At 43.7% G+C, this 21,035-nt stretch overlaps 1 protein-coding gene and 1 long non-coding RNA gene across 15 annotated transcripts in view; one reads left to right on the top strand and one right to left on the bottom strand.

Annotated features, from left to right (window-relative positions):
• Nucleotides 1-18,779, top strand: part of TCP11 (t-complex 11) — a 132,842-nt gene extending 114,063 nt beyond the window's left edge. For 8 of the 14 annotated variants that reach the window (XM_014734358.3, XM_070245457.1, XM_070245455.1 and 5 more), the window contains 7 exons: nt 7,323-7,443; nt 13,421-13,641; nt 14,366-14,502; nt 14,769-14,986; nt 15,081-15,262; nt 16,052-16,215; nt 16,963-18,779. In XM_014734358.3, the coding sequence (XP_014589844.3) occupies nt 7,323-7,443; nt 13,421-13,641; nt 14,366-14,502; nt 14,769-14,986; nt 15,081-15,262; nt 16,052-16,215; nt 16,963-17,195 (1,276 nt within the window). In that variant the 3' untranslated portion in view covers nt 17,196-18,779. Of the gene's footprint in view, nt 1-2,261; nt 2,356-7,322; nt 7,444-13,420; nt 13,642-14,365; nt 14,503-14,768; nt 14,987-15,080; nt 15,263-16,051; nt 16,216-16,962 lie in introns of all 14 variants that reach the window. The other 6 variants (XM_023624795.2, XM_070245451.1, XM_070245449.1 and 3 more) reach the window with 1 other exon arrangement.
• On the bottom strand, nt 814-11,427 carry LOC138919642 (uncharacterized). Its single transcript, XR_011430019.1, has 2 exons — nt 7,303-11,427; nt 814-1,036 (listed from the first exon to the last, which is right to left on the bottom strand). It is a non-coding gene; the product is annotated as an uncharacterized lncRNA (long non-coding RNA).
• Nucleotides 18,780-21,035: the final 2,256 nt, after the last annotated feature.

The following is a 21,035-nucleotide window of genomic DNA, read 5'->3' as shown; positions in this document are numbered from 1 at the left end:
AACGTCAATTTTTTGTAAATACAATTTAAATTCTTGAGGTGGCTATTTAAATGAATCCGTATGTAAAACAACTCTGTAAAATGAATAATCAAGTTCCTCTTTTAAAAAGTAAATTTGAAATTTTATATATTAGATCGACTTGGTTAAGTTACTTACTATATTATCTTGAAAGTTTCTTTGTCCTTGGGTTCTGGATTTTTAAAATCTCCTTTAGTTGCATGTTTCCTGTGATTCCTCTTGCCTAGTGTCATGGTGCTTGTGCGCAGCGGCACAGTCTTGTCGGAGCAGGCTGTGAACTTTGCTTTGTTGCAGGCGGAAGGTGTTTGTGTAGACTGTTTCCCTCTGTCCTTGAGTGCTGCTAGAGCTCAGTGTCCCTTTGAATATTTTCTCTTAGCTCTCATTTCGCATCAGTGAATGAGTGGTGAGTCTGTTTACATATTTAACTGCGTTTTGCCTTTTTGGCTGGAACTGGAGACTTCAGAGAAGCCGCAAAAATAAAGGGAACTTCAGCGATCCACTTACGGTTCATTTCACCTTTGTTTACCTAAGTGGGGACTCGGTGACTTTTTGGTAAATTCTACCATTACGTTTTCCCCGTAACTTTTTATTTTGAAATATTTCAAATTTGTTGAGAAGTCAAAAAAAAAAAAATGCAGTGAATGCCCACCTTGTTAACGTTCTGCCACATTGCTCTTTCCCTCTTTCTGTATATATACACGTATTTTTTTCTTCCTTACTCAAAGTAAGTTAGAGTCATGACGACCTCTAAAAATGTCATCACATGTCTTCTAAGAACAAAGGCATTCTCCAGGGTAACCTCTTCTCTACAATAACTTTATTTTTCCTTTTTACGTTTTTAAGTCTTTTTACTTATGGAAAACTGCATTTACAAAAGTAGAGAGATTAGTATAGCGAACCCCCGTTTACTCGTCGTTCAGCGTCAACAGTTATCAGCTCGTGGCCAATGTTAGTTCCTTTGTATCCCCTCCACATCTTGGAGCCGAATATTTTTCTGTGAACAAATTATGAAGCTTCACTGAAAAAGAGAGAGAAAATCGAATTTATTGTGTGCGACTTTGTTTTATATACCAAGTAATCACTTTAACTGCTATATATGCTTATCATTTGAGAAGGCTGTCAGCCAGGTCTGTACTGAGGACTTAGAACAGTGGTTCCCAGATGCTAGTGCTGGTTTGTGACAAAATTCTTAGCAGTATTGAGCGAAATGAAATAAAGGTATTGTGGTGAGTTTTTCCTAAAGCTAAATTGATTCACTTTACAGGATGACTCTTTATTCTGACAGTATTCCCTTTCTGCTCTTTTGCAGGTTGCATTATCCTTCTTTTATGAAATGATGGTTTTGTTTGCAGTAGAGTGGACTTTTTACTTGTTTGTTTTGCTGTCCGTACTTGGCAAAACAAAATGTTGGCAAATTGTTGTCAGTTGCTCAAGATCTTTTTGGGAAATTTATTAGTGTGTGAAATCCTAAAATCTGGGAACCGTTGCTTTAGAAGACCAAATGATGCTGGCACCAGTCAGTACCATCTGTATGGAGAATTTAACTTTGCTCAGAGGCAGGAAGAGGAGAGTAGAATCATAATACCCTTAGATAAATGTTTATTTTTGCAAATCACAAATTATTGTTTCTTTGCTGCTTTATCTTGCTTTTTTTTTAAAGATTGTATTTTTTCCTTTTTCTCCCCAAAGCCCCCCGGTATATAGTTGTACATTCTTAGTTGTGGGTCCTTCTAGTTGTGGCATGTGGGACGCTGCCTCAGCATGGCTTGATGAGCAGTGCCATGTCTGCGCCCAGGATTCGAACCGACGAAACACTGGGCCGCCTGCAGCGGAGCGCGCGAACTTAACCACTCGGCCACGGGGCCAGCCCTAATTATCTTGCTTTTTTTTTTTTTTTTAATTATCTTGCTTTTTAAGAGAAAGGTTTTAAATCAGTTTTACTTTCTGTTTTTTGTATAAAATAGCTTCTTAGTCCTCCCTTACCCCCATGCTGGACCACTCCGAGAGGTGCTGTCACGGGTCCTAGAGTTCAGAAAACGTAAATGACTAGAATGGCAGAATGTTTGCGTAAGATCAGTTTGATGAATCTAAATTTGAGGCTTACTCAGTAGAGTGAATCCCTGAATAAACTAGAAATTCAGACTTGTGTGGGTTCACTGTTGTCCACCATAAGTTTTTTTTTGAGGTGTAATTGAGATATTACATTAGTTTCAGATGTACACCATAAGTTCTTTCTGTCACAGGTCTGACAGATACAGTTATCGATGTTTCCAAGCTGAGCAGCGAGACTGGAATGGGTCACGATTTCCATGTGAAAGAGGTTTTCCCTCCAAGCAGGTACAGGCTCTTCTCATTTCCCATCTTATTCATCCCGGCATAGGTATGGAGCACTAATGGCTTCGGACCAGATTTGAAGCATTTCTATTTAATAATGCAATTAGTCAATTGTTTCTCAATACAATGGAAAGAAATACGGTCGTGAATATAAGCCTTAAGAGGTCTCCACAACTTAAACAGAAGAGTAATAAGTTATAATTATTAGTATCAGAGGCTCAAGAAGCAAATGTTATTTAACCAGTGAATAAACCAGAACAATTACTGTTGGAATGTTCACTTTGGGACTCAAGTTGATAACAAAGTATAATTAATTAGGGTGGACTCAGATCTTTTCTGACAGGTGTGGAGGAAGTAGCCTGTAGTAGCCAGCTATTGCTGCATAACAAATTACTTCAAAACTTCGCAGCTAAAACAATGTTCATTATCTCACAGTTTCTGTGGGTCAGAAATATGAGCATGATTTATCTATGGGCGTGGTTCATCTATGGGCATGGTTTATCTGTGGGTGTGATTTAACTATGGGCATGGTTTATCTGTGTGCTTCTGGCTCAAGGTCTCTGATGAGGTTGCAGTCAGTCTGCTGACTGTTGGCCAGAGCCTCCCTCAGTTCTTTGCCACATGGACCTCTCCACATAGGGCAGCTCACAACATGGCGGCCTGCTTCCCTCACTCAGGGTGACAGAATAAGAGTGTGAGAGAGGTGCCCCAGATGGAAACCACAGTCTTTCTGTTACCTAATCTCAGAAGTGACAGCCAATCACCTGTACTACATTCTTTTCACTAGAAACCCAGCCCACAGTCCAGGAGATGGCATTACCCCAGGGTGTGCAAACTGGGAATCATAGATCTTTGGGGTCATCTTGTCAGCTGCCTACCACATAGTAGCTGTCATTTACTCTTTTAAATGATCACAGATTAAACAGGCACAGATAAAAAAATTAATTTTCTAATAGTGGTATTTTTAAACTCTTTTTGACCTGGCTCCATAAATCAGCTTAATTTATGAATGAGGATCAGAACCTTGTTGATAAATAATGCTTCCCCAGCCCCATCAAGCTGTATTTTGATTCTTCTTAGTTATATTGACATTGCAATAAATAAATGAGAATCTTTCGTAAGTGTGAATTGAATGGCTCTGCTGGGTTTTTGGCAGTTAAGTGGGTACACTGAGTGTCAGATTTATACGTTTTAAAACAGTTCTAATTTCCCACCAATAGATAAATAATGGCAGCTTGTGATTAGTTGGCTTCCTCAAATGCTTTTGTTATTTGGCATCTTCAGGGAGGCTGTTACTAACGTGCCATCCTCTGTCACGAGTTGCTCCCTTGGTCTTCATGCTCTGGTTTGTCCTTGCCTGGTGCCGTCGGGTCCGCGCCAAGCGCAGCTCCTCTGGGAACAGGTTTTCACCAAAACCCAGATCTCCGAGCACCTCTCCCACTGCTTGTATGTTTGTTGCTGGCGGAAGAGGAGAAAAAATGAAACTGGGAGGGTAAAGATCTACTCAAGGGGTGGTAGGGAGAAAGTTGGGGAGCAGGTAGAGGAGACGAAAGAGGGAGAAGAGAAGTAGAAACCCATCCAGAGCTGGGTTTTCACGTGAGGCAAAATTTATATCAGGAAAAAAGTTGAAATAGAGTTTGAGGTTGCTCATTCTAGGTAATTGGCTTTGCTTTGGGCTCATAGGATGGTGTTAATTACAATTCTAGGTTTCTAAGGGAAATTCCATGTTTGGGCAGTCATTCATCAGGCATTTATTGAGTGCCTATTATACGGTCGCAAAATGCTGAGTGCTGGGGATAGATATAGCTATAGACAAACAAGGCACTGTCTTTGCTGTCAAAAAGCTTTTGGCAGGGAGACCATTGAATAACAGAAAATGACTGATAAGTTCACGCAGCTGTGTGTATAGTGTTTACTGAGAGTGTTCAGCTGCCTGAGGAGGATCAGAGATTTGTCTGCGGGGGAAGGATTCTGCCTACAAAGACTTGAGTTGAATCTTAGAGGGTGAATAGGTGCTTTCCAGGTGGTCTAGGTGGGAACGAATGCTCCCAGCAGAGGAAACGACATGTCAGAGGCACAGAGTAGTGGTAGAATATGGCATGTTCTTTACAAGTAGCTTGGTGTGGTTGAGCACAAAGTGTTATGAGGCAGGAGGAGACGAATCAGAAAGGGAGGCAGAACGATATCAGGAAGGGTCACAGAAGCCATTTATGCTGCTTATATGAGATAAGAAGCTCCTAAAGGACTTTACATGAGCATGACATCATGATCAGAATTGCATTTTAGAAAAGTTATTGATTTTAGAATGAATTGGTGGAGAACAGATTAAAAAGGGACAAGACTGAAGGCAGGGGGACCAGTAAATGGACTATTGCAGTAGTCCGGGTAAGAGATGATGGTAGGAAGGGATGGGTTCCAGAGACATTTAAGAAGCGAAATTTATGGAACTTGGAGAAGGATTGGATAAATAGGATGAGGAGAAAAGAGTTAAGAACAGTTCCAGTACACGCTGGACCATTAGACAGGTTATAGCTGGGTCCCTCTGATGACTGAGATTGCTGTATTGGGAGAGGAACTGGGACTTTCTTATTCATCTTTGTATTGCTTGTTTTTTTGTTTTAGAAGGAGCGTGCATTACTACTGTATCTTTTTTTAAGGGGGCGTGTTTAATTCAAGAAAACCAGTAGCTGTTTGGCAATGATTAGGTACAGCCTGAGAATTTCCAAATCGTTCTTTTTCTTCTTACTGGTCCAGCTCTATAGGTCAGAGGCATCATTTAAATAAACATTCAAAGGAAAATTTATTACTGTAATTTCTTTTTTTAAAAATTAATAGACAATTTTTTAAGAGTAGTCTTAGTTTTACAGGAAAACAAGTGGAAAGTACAGGGAGTTCCCATATGCCCTCTCTTTCCCCGTACACAATTTCCCTATTATTTACATCTTGTGTTAGTGTGGGGCTTTTGTTACCATTGATGATCCAGTATTAATACATTGTTATTAGCTCAAGTCCATAGTTTATATTGGGGTTCACTTTTTGTGTTGTATATCCTATGGGTTTTGAAAAATGTATAATATGTATTCGCCATTACTGTATCACACAGAGTGATTTCACTGCCCTCAGAATCCCCTGTACTCTACCTCTTTGTGCTTCTCTCCCTCCTCCCCAAACCTTTGGCAACCACTGATCTTTTTACTGTCCCCATAAGTTTCCAGAATGTTCTATAGGTGGAATCATACAGTATGTATGCCGTCATACAGCATACAAATGTAGCCTTTTCAGATTGACTTCTTTCACGTAACAGTATTCATTTAAGACTCCTCCATGTCTTTTGGGGGCTTAAACATCCCAATAAAAAACGGGTAAAGATCTGAACAGACACCTCACCAGTGAAGGTACACACATAAAATAAGCATGCAAGAAGACATTCGACATCACTTATGATTAGAGACAGAATTTTATGGTTTTTGTACTTATATTGAGGTTGTTGGTCCATTTTGATTTAATTTTTGTATATTGTGTGAGTTAGGGTCTAATTTCGTTCTTGTGGAAATTCATTTGATCATCATTCGTAAAGAGACTGCTATAAACCTCTGTGTACAGGTTTTTGTGTGGACATAAGTTTTCAACTCATTTGAGTAACTACCAAAGAGGACAACTGCTGAATTGTATGGCAAGGGCGTGTTTGGTTTTGTAAGAAATGCCAAGCTGTCTTCCAGAGTGGCTGGACCATTTTGCATTCCCACGAGCAATGAGTGCAAGTTCCTGCTGCTCCACAGCCTCACCAGCATTTGGTGTTGTCAGTGTTCTGGATTTTGGCCTTTCTAACAGGCGTGTAGGGGTGTCTCATTGTTATTTTAATCTGCAATTCCCTGATGACAAATGAGGTGGAACATCTTTTCATATGCTTCTTTTCCATCTGTATATCTACTTTGCTGAGGTGTCCAGATCGTTCTCATTTCAAAATTGGGTTGTTTGTTTTCTTATTGTTGAGTTTTAAGAGTTCTTTGTATATTTTGGATACTAGTCCTTTATCAGATAGGTGCTTTGCAAAAAGTCTCTGGCTTGTCTTTTCATTCTCCTAAGAGTGTCTCTCACAGAGCAGAAGTTTTCAATTTAGTGAAGTCCAGCTTACCAGTTTTTTCTTTCATGGACCTTGCTTTTGATGTTGTATCTAAAAGGTCATTGCCAAACCCAGGGTCACTGAGATTTTCTCCTATGTGGTCTTCTAGAAGTTTCATGCTTTACTTTTAGGTCTGTGATCCATTTGTGGACGGTATAAGGTCTGACTAGATTCCTTTTTTTTCATGTGGATGGCCAGTTGTTCCAGCACCATTTGTTGAAAAGACTATCCTTTATAAATTAAATTGCCTTTGCTGCTTCTGTTTTTTTTTAAGGGGAAAAAAAGACTGATCTTTCTGGCTTCCGACTGGCTACATGGTAGGGCCACTGAGAGACTGGGAATATGGGAGGAAGGTTTGGAGGGGGAAAATAGTGAATTCAGTTTTAGACCTGCTGGTCTGGAAATACCTGTGGATATTCAGGTGTTATCCAAGAAGGAAAATCCTTTCCTATATTTTAGGACTAGTATAAGAAAATGGAAGATGATTTGGTTCATTGCTATATGTGTATATAAATGGAACTAAGTCGCATATTATCTAGGCTAGATGCAAAATCAGTGCTAAGTCAGCTTGGCCCGGCCTCCACTCAGGGCTCCTCCTGCTGCAGAGGGAAGGCTGCTCTGGAACCAAGAGGAGCCCTTCAGAGAGGTTTTACTGATGCCCTTGACATCCAGGTCTAACCCCCACTTGTTCAACTCTGCTGCAGTCCAAGCACAGTTCCTAGCTTTTCCCTGTCAATGTAATGGTGTTTTATCATATCAAATGCTGTTTCTTTGGGGCTTAGGAGAAAATGACCTTATAATAGTTTTTGGATGAAAAAAGTAATTACCTCATTTATCCCTCTTACAGTCTGGAGGGCAAGGTCAAGGAGACAATGCACAATGCCTTTTGGGACCATCTTAAGGAGCAACTGTCAGCTACTCCCCCAGACTTCAGCTGTGCTCTTGAACTTCTGAAAGAAATAAAAGAGGTGAGTGACGTGACCACCTTTTCATTTGTGTCTGTAAAATTCCTGGGCATCCCCAGCTCGCTGGAGTGTCAGTGACTAGCAAATCCTAACTGAACATGGTCCGTGAGTCAGCCAGAGTCTAGTTAGTAGACGGAAATCACACAGTAGTTTCAACAAGGAAGTTTTAATATAAAAATTATTATAATGTAGAACTGGAGAAACAAGGACTTTGGGCTAGTAAGAAGGAAAGAGAACTCTAAAGACCACTAGAATATCAGAGAGAAGGAGAATCCACCATACCTCCATGGCTGAGATAGAACACCAAGGACTCGTTTGAGAGGGTGTAGCCGTGCCAGGGGAAGTTGCTGGCCTTTGCGTGCTGCTGACCACTGTGCACTGCAGGAGTCTGGCACTGGAGAAGCCGCTCAGGCTGCAGGAGCCTGCCAAGTATGCATTCTACGATCAGGATGGAAAGCCGTGGTCTTTTGCAATGTCCTTCTCGTATGTGGTAGACACTCCTAAGGTGACCCCCAATGATCCACACCCCAATGATCCTCTCTCTTTGAGTGTGGATGAGAGCTGTACTTGTCTCTAACCCATAGAATATGGCAAAGGTGATGGGCTGTCACTCCCAAGAATACATTTCGTTATGTCAGACTCCATCTTAGCAGATTGGGGAGGGAGACTCTCCTGCTGGCCTTGGAGAAGCAGATGGGTATGTTGAGAACTGCCTATGGGGAGGGCCACACGGCAAGGAAATGCAGGTGGCCTCCAGAACCTGAGGGCAGCATCCACCCAGCAGCCAGTGAGAAGCTGGGGCCTTCAAGTATACAGCTGTGAGGAAGTGAATTCTGCCAGCAGTTTGAGTGAGCTTGGTACCAGCTTCTTCTCCAGCAGTCACACTTCCACATGAGAATGCAGCCCCTGAGATCATGAGACCTTGATTGCAGCCTTGTGAGACCCTGAACAGAGGACTCAGTTAAATTGTGCCTGGACTCCTGACCCACAGAAACTGTGAGATAATAAATGCGGTTTTAAGCCTCTAAATTTATGGTAATTTGTTGTGCAGCACAGAAAACTAATTAATGTGCCTTCTACAGATGAAGCTTAAAATTGTGCCACAGGGTAAAGGAAAAGTATTTAAAGAACTTACTTCATTTTCTCAGAGCAGAGAAAAGAAGGATGGATTTGGAGCCGAGGGACAAATTGGTAAATGTCACGTTCCACGCCTTTGCCTGCTCAGCTTCCATATGCATCATCTACACACATTTGAATTCCTGAAAAGAACTCTATTTCTACCTAATAAGATACAGCTATTGGTCTCACAAGTTCTCATCCTTTCCCCAAAATGAGGAGACCTATGGTCCCAACAGTTATTGTGTCCATTGCTGTCTACGTTGCTCCTCAATGTTCCATCCCACTGAATATCCTGTTACCTAAAGGCTAAATTGTAAAGTTAACTTCCAACAACCTATCTATAAAATAATGGAAGAAGGAGAGAGAAGAAGAAAATAGTTATCATGTACAAATAAACACATGCCTATAACAATCAAAGAAAAAGTTTATAGCCTTTGTTTCTGTAATTGGTCACAAGGCTAGAGTTGATACCTATGACTTCCTTCTACTCTTCATTCCGTTATTTCCCTTGTCTCAGCCAGAGCCTCAGCTGGCTGGGGTTCTTTATCTGGTAGAGTGACCCAAACCTTCGCTGCCAAAGAGTCTGAGTCCTCAAACATTTTGCTTTTGTTGTTTGCTGTGGTTTTCCATTAACCTTTATTATTGGGATGGAAGTACCAAGAGACATCTCAGAGAATCTTCTGGGTTCCAGCACAGTCCTTTTTGCTCACATTGTGTAGCAGCAACCCAGTTTCTCCTTGGTACTGAGGTCAGTTCCTCTAGCCAGTAGAGTAACTCCTTTTTCACCCTGTTGGTTCAGTGGTATAAGGAGACCAAAATGACAAGGTGGCAGTCTCATCTTCTAGTTCATTGGAACCAATGCAAGCATTACCCCACAATCAGCAGAGCCTAAAGTTGGCAGGATGGGAAACAAAAATTCTGCAAGTAGTTTATAAGGAGTAATAGTAAGAAGAACCAGTCTTCCTTCCACTCCTTGATCCCTGGGACCATGTATTTGGGCTTTGGGGAACAGTACCATATCGTGGTCTTTGATTCAAAGCATATATTGCATCTTATAAGGCAGAAGCTTTCCTTTCAGGATATTGTCCCTCAACTAATGCTGTAACTGAGTCCTCAAGAAACCATCCCACTCTTCACTGAAGGCCGGTGGATTCTCAGTGAGGGGTATGTGGGCACGAAGCCATTGCAGCACTTCCTCTGCTGTAAAATGGGTTCCTTGATCAGATTCAGTGCTATGGGGCATGCCAGGACCCAGGACAGTGGGTAAGGCTTTCTGTGAGTTCACAAATGTTGGTGCTGACAGAAGCATTGCAGACAGGAAAGACAAATCCGTCTCCAGAATAGGTGTCCGTTCCGGGGAGGATGAATCTCCGCTCCTTCCACAATGGGAGAGGTCCAGAGCAGCCGTCTGCCACCAGGCGGCTGGCTCGTCCTCCCTCGGGAATGTTCCCATATTAGGGGCTTAGTTGTTTGTGTTTTTTAGGATTTTTTTTTTTTGTGGTAAAATACATAACAAAATGTTTACCATTTTAACCATTATTAAGGGTGATAATTTGGTGGCATTAAGTATATTCACAATGTGGTGCAGCCATCACCGTTATCCATTTCCAGAATGTTTTCATCTTCCCAAACAGAAACTGTACCCCTTAGACAATGACTCCTCACTCCCTTCCTCCTCCGGTGCCTGGTAACCTCTTTTACTTTCTGTCTCTATGAATTTAACTATTCTAGGTACCTCATGGAGGTGGAATCATACAATATTTATCCTTTTGTATTTTTGTCAGGAAGATTGGCCCTGAGCTAATATCTGTGCCAGTCTTCCTCTATGTTATGTGAGATGCCACCACAGTGTGGCTTGATGAGCAGTGCTAGGTCCAAGCCCAGGACCCAAATCTGTGAACCCCTGCCCATCAAAGTGGTGTGTGCAAACTTAACCACTATGCCATTAGGCTCACCCCATTTGTCCTTTTTTTTTTTTCGCTTTTTCTCCCCAAATGCCCCCAGTACATAGTTGTATATTTTAGCTGTGGGTCCTTCTAGTTGTAGCATGTGGGACGCCACCTCAACATGGCCTGATGAGTGGTGCGATGTCTGTGCCCAGGATCTGAACCGGTGAAACCCTGGGCCGCCGAAGCGGGGCTCGCGAACTTGACCACTCAGCCACGGGGCCGGCCCCTGTCGTTTTGTGTATGACAAATTTCACTTTAGCATAACGTAGCAAAATGTTTTCATCCATGTTCTAAGCATATGTCAGAATTTCATTCCTTTTTATGGCCAAATAAAATTCCATTGTATGGCTATACCACGTTTTGTTTATCCATTCATCTGTTGGTGGTCATTTGTGTTTTTTTCACGTTTTTCTGTTGTGAGTAGTGCTGCTATGTTCACTCATGTACAAGTTTTTGTTTGAACACTGGTTTTCCATTCTTTTGGATATATACTCGAGAGTGGAATTGCTGAGTCATATGGCAATTCTATGTTTAATTTGTTGAGAAACCACTAAACTGTTTTCCACAGTGGTGACACCATTTTACATTCCCACTAGTAAGGTACGAGGGTTCCAGTTTCTCCACATTTTCACCAACACTTATTTTCCCTTTTTTAAAAAAAAAAATTATAGCTATCTTAGTGGGTATGAAGTGGAATCTCATTGCGGTTTTGATTTACATCTCTCTAATGGCTAATAATGTTGAGCATTTTTTCATGTGCTCCTTCCCCATTGATGTCATCCACGGAGAAATGTTTACTTAAGTCGTTTGCCCATTTTTAAATTGAGTTGTTTGTCTTTTTGTTAAGTTGTAAGAGTTCTTTGTGTATTCTGGATGACCCTTGTCAGATAAATGATTTGCACATATTTTATTTCATTCCGTGGGTAGTCTCTTCAATTTCTTGATAGTGCCCTTTGCACAAAAATTTTAATTTTGATGAAGTCCAATTTACCTAATTTTGGACTTTGGTTGCTTTTGCTTTTGGTGTCATATCTTGCCAAATCCAAGATTTTGAGGATTTACCCCTATATTTTCTTCTAAGAGTTTCAGAATTTTAGCTCTTATGTTTAAGTCTGTGATCCATTTTGAGTTAAGACTGTCCTTTCCCTTTGTATGATCTTGGCATTGTTTTCAAAAATTGTTTGACCATATTTTATTTTATTTCTGGACTCTGTTCTTTTAGTCTGTACGTCTGTCCTGTACCAGCACATGCATGGTCTCTTATGGGCCGCTTTCACCTGGTGATAGCTTGCTGTGGTGCATGTCCAATCTTATGTCTAGGTAGGTCAGACAACACCCAGTTCCTCATGGGAAGCTCAGGCCACATGGCCACTTAATGTCCTATGGTGAGGTCTTCTGGCCAAGGCCCAGGAGCAAGCCAGAAACTGTTTCTCAAAAGGCAAATAGTTATCTACAGAAGAGGCATAGATCTGCTCCAGAAGCCTAGAGGTCTGTGCTGTGATGCGCCTATCGGTGCTTGCGAGAGGCTCTATACAGCATCCTTACTAGCTGTAGGCACTTCAGGTGTCATTGAACCTGCTGGATCGTGAGGTCCTGATGGGAGAGCGGCGTATACAGCAGCCTGAACTTGCTGCAGAGTCTACTCTTGCTCTGGTTCCACTTGAAATTGGCAGCTTGTGAGTGACTGAACGAGTGTTGCAGTAGCAAATTCAAACGTGGTGTATGTTGCCTTGAATAATCCAGAAAGGCCTACAGCGTCGTGCCTCTGTTCTCATGGTGGGCGTTGGAGATACAGGGACTTGTCTCTCACTTTGAGGGGGATAGTGTGACAAGGTCCAGACCACTGAAGCTCTAGCAACTTCTCTGAGGTGACGGGCTGCTGAATCTTTGTGGGGATTGTCTGCCATCCTCTAGTGCGTGTTTTTCTAAGGCATCTAAAGTACTCGCTACTTCCTGCTTGTCACATCCAGTGGACATACGGCCATTGGAGTTTGAACCTCACTCATGGTACCAGTTTTGTGTCAGTCAGGGTCCCATCAGGAGAAGGAAACAGTAGTTTGAACAAAGAGAAGCTGCAGTGCTGTAGGAGCTTGCTGAGGAGGAGCACGCCCGAGCCAGGGAGGAAGACCTCTTCCTCTAGCACCCTCTACCAGCAAAACTCAACCATTATGCTAGCCAGCAAAGGAAAGACACTTAAAGGGCTAGCTCCGTTTTCACGGAGTAGGCACTGAACGGTAGACTTGGAACTGAGAGTCTCCAAACTGATAAACTGGCACAGTTTACCATTTAAATAGATAATATGGAGCAACTTTTATTTGTTTAAGATGAAGCTAGACAGTTGGGATCTTGCTATGACAACTCAGTGTTCCATTCAGTTAAACACATATTCCTTAAACCCCATCCCTCACGCCTCCTGTGTTCTGTATGTTACAGAGTCACAGAGATGCATAAGAGAGTCTCTGTCCACAGGGAACTTATATTTTTGGGTTAATAGGCTATTTCCAGTGACTCTTAACAGTTCCTTCGCCTGCTTCCTCCTTGCCCTTTGAAGTAAGATATTCTCAACACTGCCTTTTAAAATTAAGCGTCCTCATCACCATGTGGTGGTATGTATTTTACATTTGTTGTACCTTGCATTTCTTTTTATCACGCTCCTTGATTTTATTCATCTCTTGATTTCATTCTGCATAGAAAGTGATATACCATTGTTGTACTTGATCCCCTGAAGCCTTAAACTATCACTGGCCCCTAAACAAAGATAAAAAACCTTCTCTAGGGAAAGTAGAGACCTGACTTCTTGATCCTTGAAAGACACCAGCTGGGATGTCTGTGGCTAAAGGTATTGTCCATTAGAGACAGTTTGGGGCTCTACGCAGAGCGCATTTCCTTCTCTGACTTTCTTTCCCGAGCAGATCTTGTTATCACTGCTGTTACCACGCCAGAACCGCCTAAGAAGTGAGATCGAAGACGCTCTGGACGTGGACCTCCTCAAGCAGGAAGCGGAACACGGGGCCCTGAATGTCCCTCATCTCTCTAAGTACATCCTCAACACGATGACTTTGCTGTGTGCCCCAATTCGGGATGAGGCGGTGCAGAAACTAGAGAGCGTGACAGATCCTGTTCGTTTACTGAGGTCTGGAACGTGGCTGCTGTCCCCTGAAATGGCCCTCAGCCCCCCGGCCAGGAAAAGCCCCTGTCTTGGCCAGCTCTTCCCTGTTGAAGACCTGACTGACTCCCCTTGGCTCCTCTCTGGCCTGTTAGCTTTTTTTTTCCAAAGATGGCCTTGCAGGGCCTCTGGTTATCCTTAGATTGATCGGGCCCCTGTACAACACCCCACCTCAGAGCACATAATCCTTTCTTCCAAGGAGTTCAAACCTCCCTCTGCCAGGTTTTCTTGCCGCAGTTCACACAGTGTGAGGGGACAGGGATGGAAGGTTATCCTTATTTTATGGCTATAGAAACCGAGGCCCAGAAAGTTAAAAAAAAGAGAAGTGATTAGCCTAGAAATAGCATCAAAAATAGCATCACCTGTAATCCCGCTTCCCAGAGAAAATCGTTAGTGTAGTGGTGTGTTTCCTTTCGCTGACCACCTTTCTTAAGAGACAACCGAATGACCACTGTGGGAGGAAATCTAGCCTGGAGGCTTCAAGGCCCAGAGACTTATCTCTTCCCAGCTCTGCCACTCACTCCCTCCGGCCTTGGGTCCTGGGCCACATGTCGTCTTCCGTAAATTTAGGAGGTGGGACTAAGTTAGTTTTAAAGCTCCTCCTAATTCTACGATTTAACAACTCTGTGTAGGTTCCCCTCTTGCTAGATTCCCTTCCATGGTATAAATACTCTGTTTTCTGCCGTGTCAGAGGGATCTTCCAGGTTCTGGGTCTGATGAAAATGGACATGGTGAACTACACCATCCAGAGCCTTCAGCCCCACCTGCAGGAGCATTCTGTCCAGTATGAACGGGCGAAATTCCAGGAGCTCCTCGACAAGCAGCCTGGTACGTATACCACTCGAGGGCAGGAGTGCGAGGCTAGGACCTTGGGTCTGACTTTTATGGTGTTAGTACTCTGTCTCTTTTTCGGAATAGGAAGTTTCTCCCTCAGGTAGAGGAAAGGAGGAGGACCAGTTATCTAAGACAGAAGGACAACCCCTCCCTACCCCCACCCCCACCAGGCACTTATTTATTGGCCAGGAGTGTATCTTGGAAAGAGCGTTAGTCTTGAAGCCCCAGGGATGCAGACGCACACTCTGTTCCTGTCACAGGCCTCCTGGATCACACCACCAAGTGGCTGACCCAAGCCGCAGCAGACCTCACGGCGCCGCCTCTGCCCGGCCCTGACACTCCCGACTCCTCCGGCGTGGCCAGCCCCTCTCCGAGTGAGCCAGTCGACAGCCCAGAGCCGCTCAGCCCCACAATGGTGCTGTCCCAGGGCTTCCTGAACCTTCTTCTCTGGGACCCTGAAAATGAAGAGTTCCCTGAGGTAGGACGTGGGGAGCATTGCCCTGTTGATTTGTATGCAGGACTTCCGTCAGGACCCTCCTCTCCTGACAGCCTGCTCCTCGCTGCTTCCCCAGACCCTGCAGATGGACAGAACCCGGCTACAGGAGCTGGAGTCGCAGCTGCACAGGTTAACCGTCCTGGCCTCAGTCTTGCTGGTGGCCAGTAGTTTCTCTGGCAATGTTCTGTTTGGCTCGCCTCAGTTTGTGGACAAGCTGAAACGCGTAACCAAAGCCCTGACAGAGGAGTTTGACTCCAGGTGAGCTGCATAGATTTTTTTTAGGGTAGAAGATGATGTGTGGTATGAGGACACAGGCAGGTAATGAATGATGGCTTACATCCCGCCACAAACCATAGAAAGGCCCTTTGGAACCATCAACAAAGATTGTTGGTGTCTTTCCATAAGTGATCTTGAGGCTTCCGACAAAGAAAAATAAAACTTTCTTCCAAAAAGAGTAGTGTGGAGGATAGTTTGCTACAAAATGATTTGTTATCGTGTTTGCTACAAAGGAGTCATTATCTAGTTGAGTGGATGCCAGTGGTCTGGGCTGATGCCTATGCGGGAGTGGGCCAGCCAGTCAGCTGTGCTGGCTGGAAGCCACCGTGTGTCGGGCATCCTGGCAAAGGGAAAAGAGGACTCAGAAGGCCAGGCTTCTCATTCTAATTGGTGAGAGGAGGACAAATGACCCTGGAAATGTCTAAGCGAGTCTTAAAAAGGTATATACGTGTATACACATACCACGGGGCTAAAGAATACTGAGGGGATCCAAAGGTCGACCCAAACCATGTCCAGATTCGATTTTTTGGTTTACCTTGTTTTCGAAGTAGAACATGCTATCGTATATAGAGAATCGTCAGTGTCTCAAGGATAACGGTGAAGGCACTAACCCACCCACCAGGCTGTGCTGCCTCCAGGGCCTGGGGAGAGGACGGGAGGATGGCTGGGAGTCTCCCCGATGGGGCCTGACCTCTGGTGTGGAGCTGCCCTGGCTCTGGGCCTGTGCCAGGGCCGCCTGTGGGTACCAGCTTATGCTCCTTCCTGCTCCAGGCCTGAGGAGGCTATGCTGACCCTGAGTGAACAGGTGTCTCAGGAAATCCATCAAAGCCTCAAGAGCATGGGTCTTGCTCCTCTGAGCAGCGACAACACAGCATCTCTGAAAGGACAGCTCCAGAACATTGCCGCGAAGGAGAACTGTGTCTGCAGTGTCATTGGTGAGCATGCCTGTCGGGTGGTGGGAATGTTGTGGAGAGAGGTGGATCCCAACCCTGGAAGTCAGTTATTGAACCTTTTAACAATAAAAGGCACGATCATTGGGCAAGTCACTGTTTAGGCTTTAGTTTTTTCAAAATGCTGGGTTGAAAATATATCCCTTCTAGTTTAAAGACGGACTCTGTGATTCTAAGGAAGATTTACACCCAGGAGTTCATGACTTCCAGATGTGGCATACTGTCCAACCTGGTAAAGTCGTCCTGGCCTTCTGGGTCATCTTCTGACTGCAGTCCCAGACCTGTGACATCCCCCCCTCATCAAGAAGGAGCTGATGTGGCATTAGGCTGGAGGGCATTCCCGTAGCAGGGACTCCCCTGGCCCCATGTTGGAATGGAGGCTGTGAATTTGGCCTTGCTGTTAACCTCTGCCATCTGCAGGATAAGTCTAAGATCCTCCTGTTATGTTAGGAGCTCACTAGGATCTAACCGATGGATACTTAAGTCACCTTTTGAATAGTCAGAAATTTACTAGCCCACTGATTTTTGATCTTTGCTTTGTCCTTGGGAGCTCGATAGCAGCCCCCTTCCCAAACAAAACAAAACAGAACAAATTTCCTTATCTCCAGGTGAGCAGGTAGGTTAGCGAATATCTCAGTTAACCTGGAACTTGGGTGAGTACACCGCAGGGGCTGTGTTTCTCCCTGAAGGTTGTTTGCCCTTTCTCTTCTCACTGTCTTTTCTTGCTCACAGATCAGCGGATCCATTTGTTCCTCAAATGCTGTTTGGTTCTTGGTGTGCAGCGGTCTCTGTTAGACCTCCCTGGAGGGCTTACTCTCATTGAGGCAGAACTGGCAGAACTGGGCCAAAAGTTTGTCAACCTCACACGTCACAATCAGCAGGTGTTTGGCCCCTACTACATGGAGATCCTAAAAACCCTCATCTCCCCAGCCCAGGCGCTGGAAACAGAAGTGGAGTCTCTCTGATAGGACCTGCTCCAGCCCTGGCACCTTGGACCCAGGAGAGAAGCCCATCGTTTTCCTGGGGTGACATCACCGGTGACCAGCGGAGTTGTGGGCCCTCTTCCCCTCCTGCAGCCGGTACACCTGGGCTCCAGTGATCAAGCATGTAAACACCAGTTGGCCCAACCTTGTTCAATAATAAACTTCTGAACTGCAAGCAAACTTCCGCTCTGCTCCTGCTGCAGCTGTGGCCAGGCCCTGTGCCCTCGGCCCTAGCTAGCTGAGAAGCCAACAGGCCCCCGGTTGTCCTCCACTGGCTAGGTGCTCCCTTCAGCAGACGGAGCTGAGAAGCCAAGACACCCAGGTGCTAGTAGTGTTTTCTCTAAGGGTAAAGCATTTCCCTGAGGGCCCTGAGAACTCTGTGGAATTATCCAAAATGTGACTATAAGGGCTTCACTGGAAGTCAGAAATTTCAGCTCAGGATTGGGCACAATTGAAAGAAGTTATTAGAAACCTCATTTCCAGGACCAAATTTCCTTCAAATGATGCAGTAAGTCAAGAAATAGTAAGAGCCTCAGCTTCCTCTTCTGTTTTCAGGGTCTGAAGCAGTGTGCAAACTGGGGCTGAATGAAATGGATATTGGCTGCTGGCGAGCCTTCTGTTGAGGACAGGTTTCAGAGTTCTTGCAATTTCTCTGAAGTGTCCAGAGTTCAGACTTAGGTCAGTGACTGACTTGGTCGCATTTATCCTTGTTCTCGAGCCGAGTGAGTCTCCTGTATCCTCATCTCTAAGCTTAGCACCCCCCGTTCATCCTGACAGAGTTGATGTGGGCATTCAGAGGTGGACCAGCCTCCATCCTTCTTCCTACTTCCAGTCTGGAACTCTAATTGGCAGTGTGGTTGTGAGCTCATGTTGGCATCACAAGTGAGAGAGGTGCTAGGAAGGACTGGGCTTGTCTCCTGGGATGGCAGAGATCCAACCTGTTGTTCTCAGCCTCACTGCAGCAGACCAGCCCAAACCTAGTATGGCCGAAAGGAGGAAAATGTTCCACTTAGATTCGGCCCTTTTTTTTGTAATGGCAAGAGAAAATGGAAATTCACTTGTGTGCTCTCAAGGTGGGGTGGAGAGAAACAATATTCTCACCATTTCAGCAGACGGAGGGAGCTGAATAGAACACAAATCTGGGAGGAACAACAGAAGTGAGATTTGAGTTGCGTTAGCTCGAGGTTTCCTCCTAATTGACCTCCTTTTTAGAGAGTAGAGCCTAGGTGGGTGACACGGCCAGGACAACAGTGTGACTTTTCCTATGACCAGAAAAGCTGGAGGGCCTGGATCGTTCCGTTTCCATTCTTACAGCTAGACCTCCTCAGGGTGGGGAAGCCCAGAAAAAGGGGCGTGTTGAATAAACAGGCTTGCCTAGATGGAGTCTCTGATTTGCGACAATTAACTTGAACTTTTAAAAAATCCACATTTTGGAAGCTTCATTACCTTAGAGGCAGAAGTGCTCTGAAGAGGACCGCCTGGCTGAGGGGTGCAGACACTGGGCTGACAAGAGAACCTTGCTTTGTACTTCATAATTAAAATCTAGAATGATGGATTTCTTAGAAATTTTGAGTTGATTTTCTTGTGCTGACCTAAACAAGGAAAGATAGTGCCATTCAATCCATTCAATACACATAATATAAAACTTACCAGTAGTGACATTTAATACATTCACAATGTTGTGCAACTAACACCACTGTCTAGTTCCGGAACCTTTTCATTACCACGAAAGGCAGTCTCATACTCATTAAGCAGTCACTTCTCATTTTGCCCTCCCCCTAGCTCCTGGCAACACGAATCTGCTTTCTGTTTCAATGGATTTTCTGACTCTAAATACATGGAATCATAGAATACGAGGTCTTTTGCAACTGGCTTCCTTTCACTTAGTATAATATTTTTAAGATTCATTCTGTTGTAGCGTATATTAGTACTTCATTCCTTTTTAAGGTGAAATAATATTCCGTATTAGAATATAATATAAGAATATCCCATTTTATGGCTAAATAGCCGATAACAATACGGCTATCCATTCATCAGTTGATGGACATTTGGTTTGTTATGACCTTTTGGCTTTTGTGAATGGTGCTACTATGAATATTTGTGTACACGGTTTTGTTTGAATACTTGTTTTCAGTGCTTTTGAGTATATTATACCCCGGAGTAGAATTGATGGGTCATATGGTAATTCTATGTTCAATTTATTGAGAAACCACTGAGCCGTTTTCCACAGTGGTTGTCCAGTTTTACATCCCCACCAGCAATGGATGAGGCTTCCAATTTCTCCACATTTTCACCAACACTTGTTTTCTTTTTTTTTTTTTTAATTTATAGGCATTTTTTTTCTGCTTTTTCTCCCCAGATCTCCCCAGTACATAGTAAAAATACATATATTTTAGTTGTGGGTCCTTCTAGTTGTGGCATATAAGATGCTGCCTCAACATGGCCTGACAAGTGGTGCCATGTCCACGCCCCAGATCCAAACCAGCGAAACCCCGGGCTGCCGAAGCAGAGCGTGAGATCTTAACCACTTGGCCATGGGTCCAGCCCCTAATTTATAGGCATTTTGATGTGAAGTGGAATCTCACTGTGGTTTTGATTTGCATTTCCCTCGTGCTAGCGATGTTGAACATCTTTTCATGTGCTTAGGGAGCATTTGCATATCTTCTTTGGAGAAATACTATTTTAGTCCTTTGCCCATTTTTGAATTGGGTTGTTCTGGTGTTGAGTTGTAAGAGTTCTTTATATATTTTGGATACTAGACCCTTGTCAGATATGATTTGCAAATATTTTCTCCCATTCTGTGGATAGTCCTTTCACTTTCTTGATAGTGACCTTTGCACAAAAGTTTTAATTTTAATGAAGTCCAGTTTACCAGGGTTTCTTTTTATGGATTGTGCTTTTGGTGTCAAGTCTCAGGACTCTTTGCCTAGCCCTGGATCCCAAAGATTTTCTTCTATGTTTTTTGCTGAGAGTTTTATGTTTTACATTTAAGTTCGTGACCCATTTTGAGTTAATTTTTGTATAAGATGTGAGACTTAGGTTGAGGCCTATATTTTTTGCCTGTGGACATCCAATTGCTCCAATATCATTTGTTGAAAAGTCTCTTTCCTCCATTGAATTGCTTTTGCACCGAATAAGTTGGGCTTATTTGTCTGGGTCTCCTTCTGGCTTCTCTCTTCTGTTCTACTATCTCTGTGTCTGTCCCTCTGCCATGCCACGCGGTGTTGATTACTGTAGCTATATAATAAGTTTTGAAATTGAGTAGACCAATTCCTCTCACTTTATTCTTCTTTTTCAAAGTTTTTTAAAGCTATTCTAGTTCCTTTGCCTTTTCGTAGACTAATCGTGTCTATATTTACAAAAAACTTTGTGGGATTTTTGATGTCACAAACATGGTATATCTCTCCAGTTAGTTAGATCTCCTTCGAGTTCTTCCATCAGCCTTGTGTAGTTTTCATCATACAAGTCCTGAACATGTGTTGTTAGATTTACCCCTAAGGATTTCTTTTTTTTTTTTTGAGTGATTATAAATGGTGTTTTCACCATTTCACAGCAGGAACCAACCTTGCTGATACCTTGATTTCAGACTTCTAGCCTTCAAATAAAACACATTGAGTGTCCGTTTAAGCCACCCAGTTTGTGCCTTGTTATGGCGGCCCCAGGAAACTAATAAAGTGATATTTACAGGTTCCAGGATGTAGGACCTAGTCTCTTTGGGTGGCCGTCATTCAGCCCACTACCAGGAAGAATGTTTTGTTGACTTTTCCAGCTTCTAGAGACTGTGCACATGCCTTGGCTGGTAGCCCTTTCCTCTGTCACTAC

The sequence above is a fragment of the Equus caballus genome, chromosome 20 (assembly GCF_041296265.1).
Source record: "Equus caballus isolate H_3958 breed thoroughbred chromosome 20, TB-T2T, whole genome shotgun sequence".
Lineage (NCBI taxonomy): Eukaryota > Metazoa > Chordata > Mammalia > Perissodactyla > Equidae > Equus > Equus caballus.
Note: the sequence above shows the minus strand (reverse complement) of the source record. Positions and strands in the feature narration are given on the sequence as shown.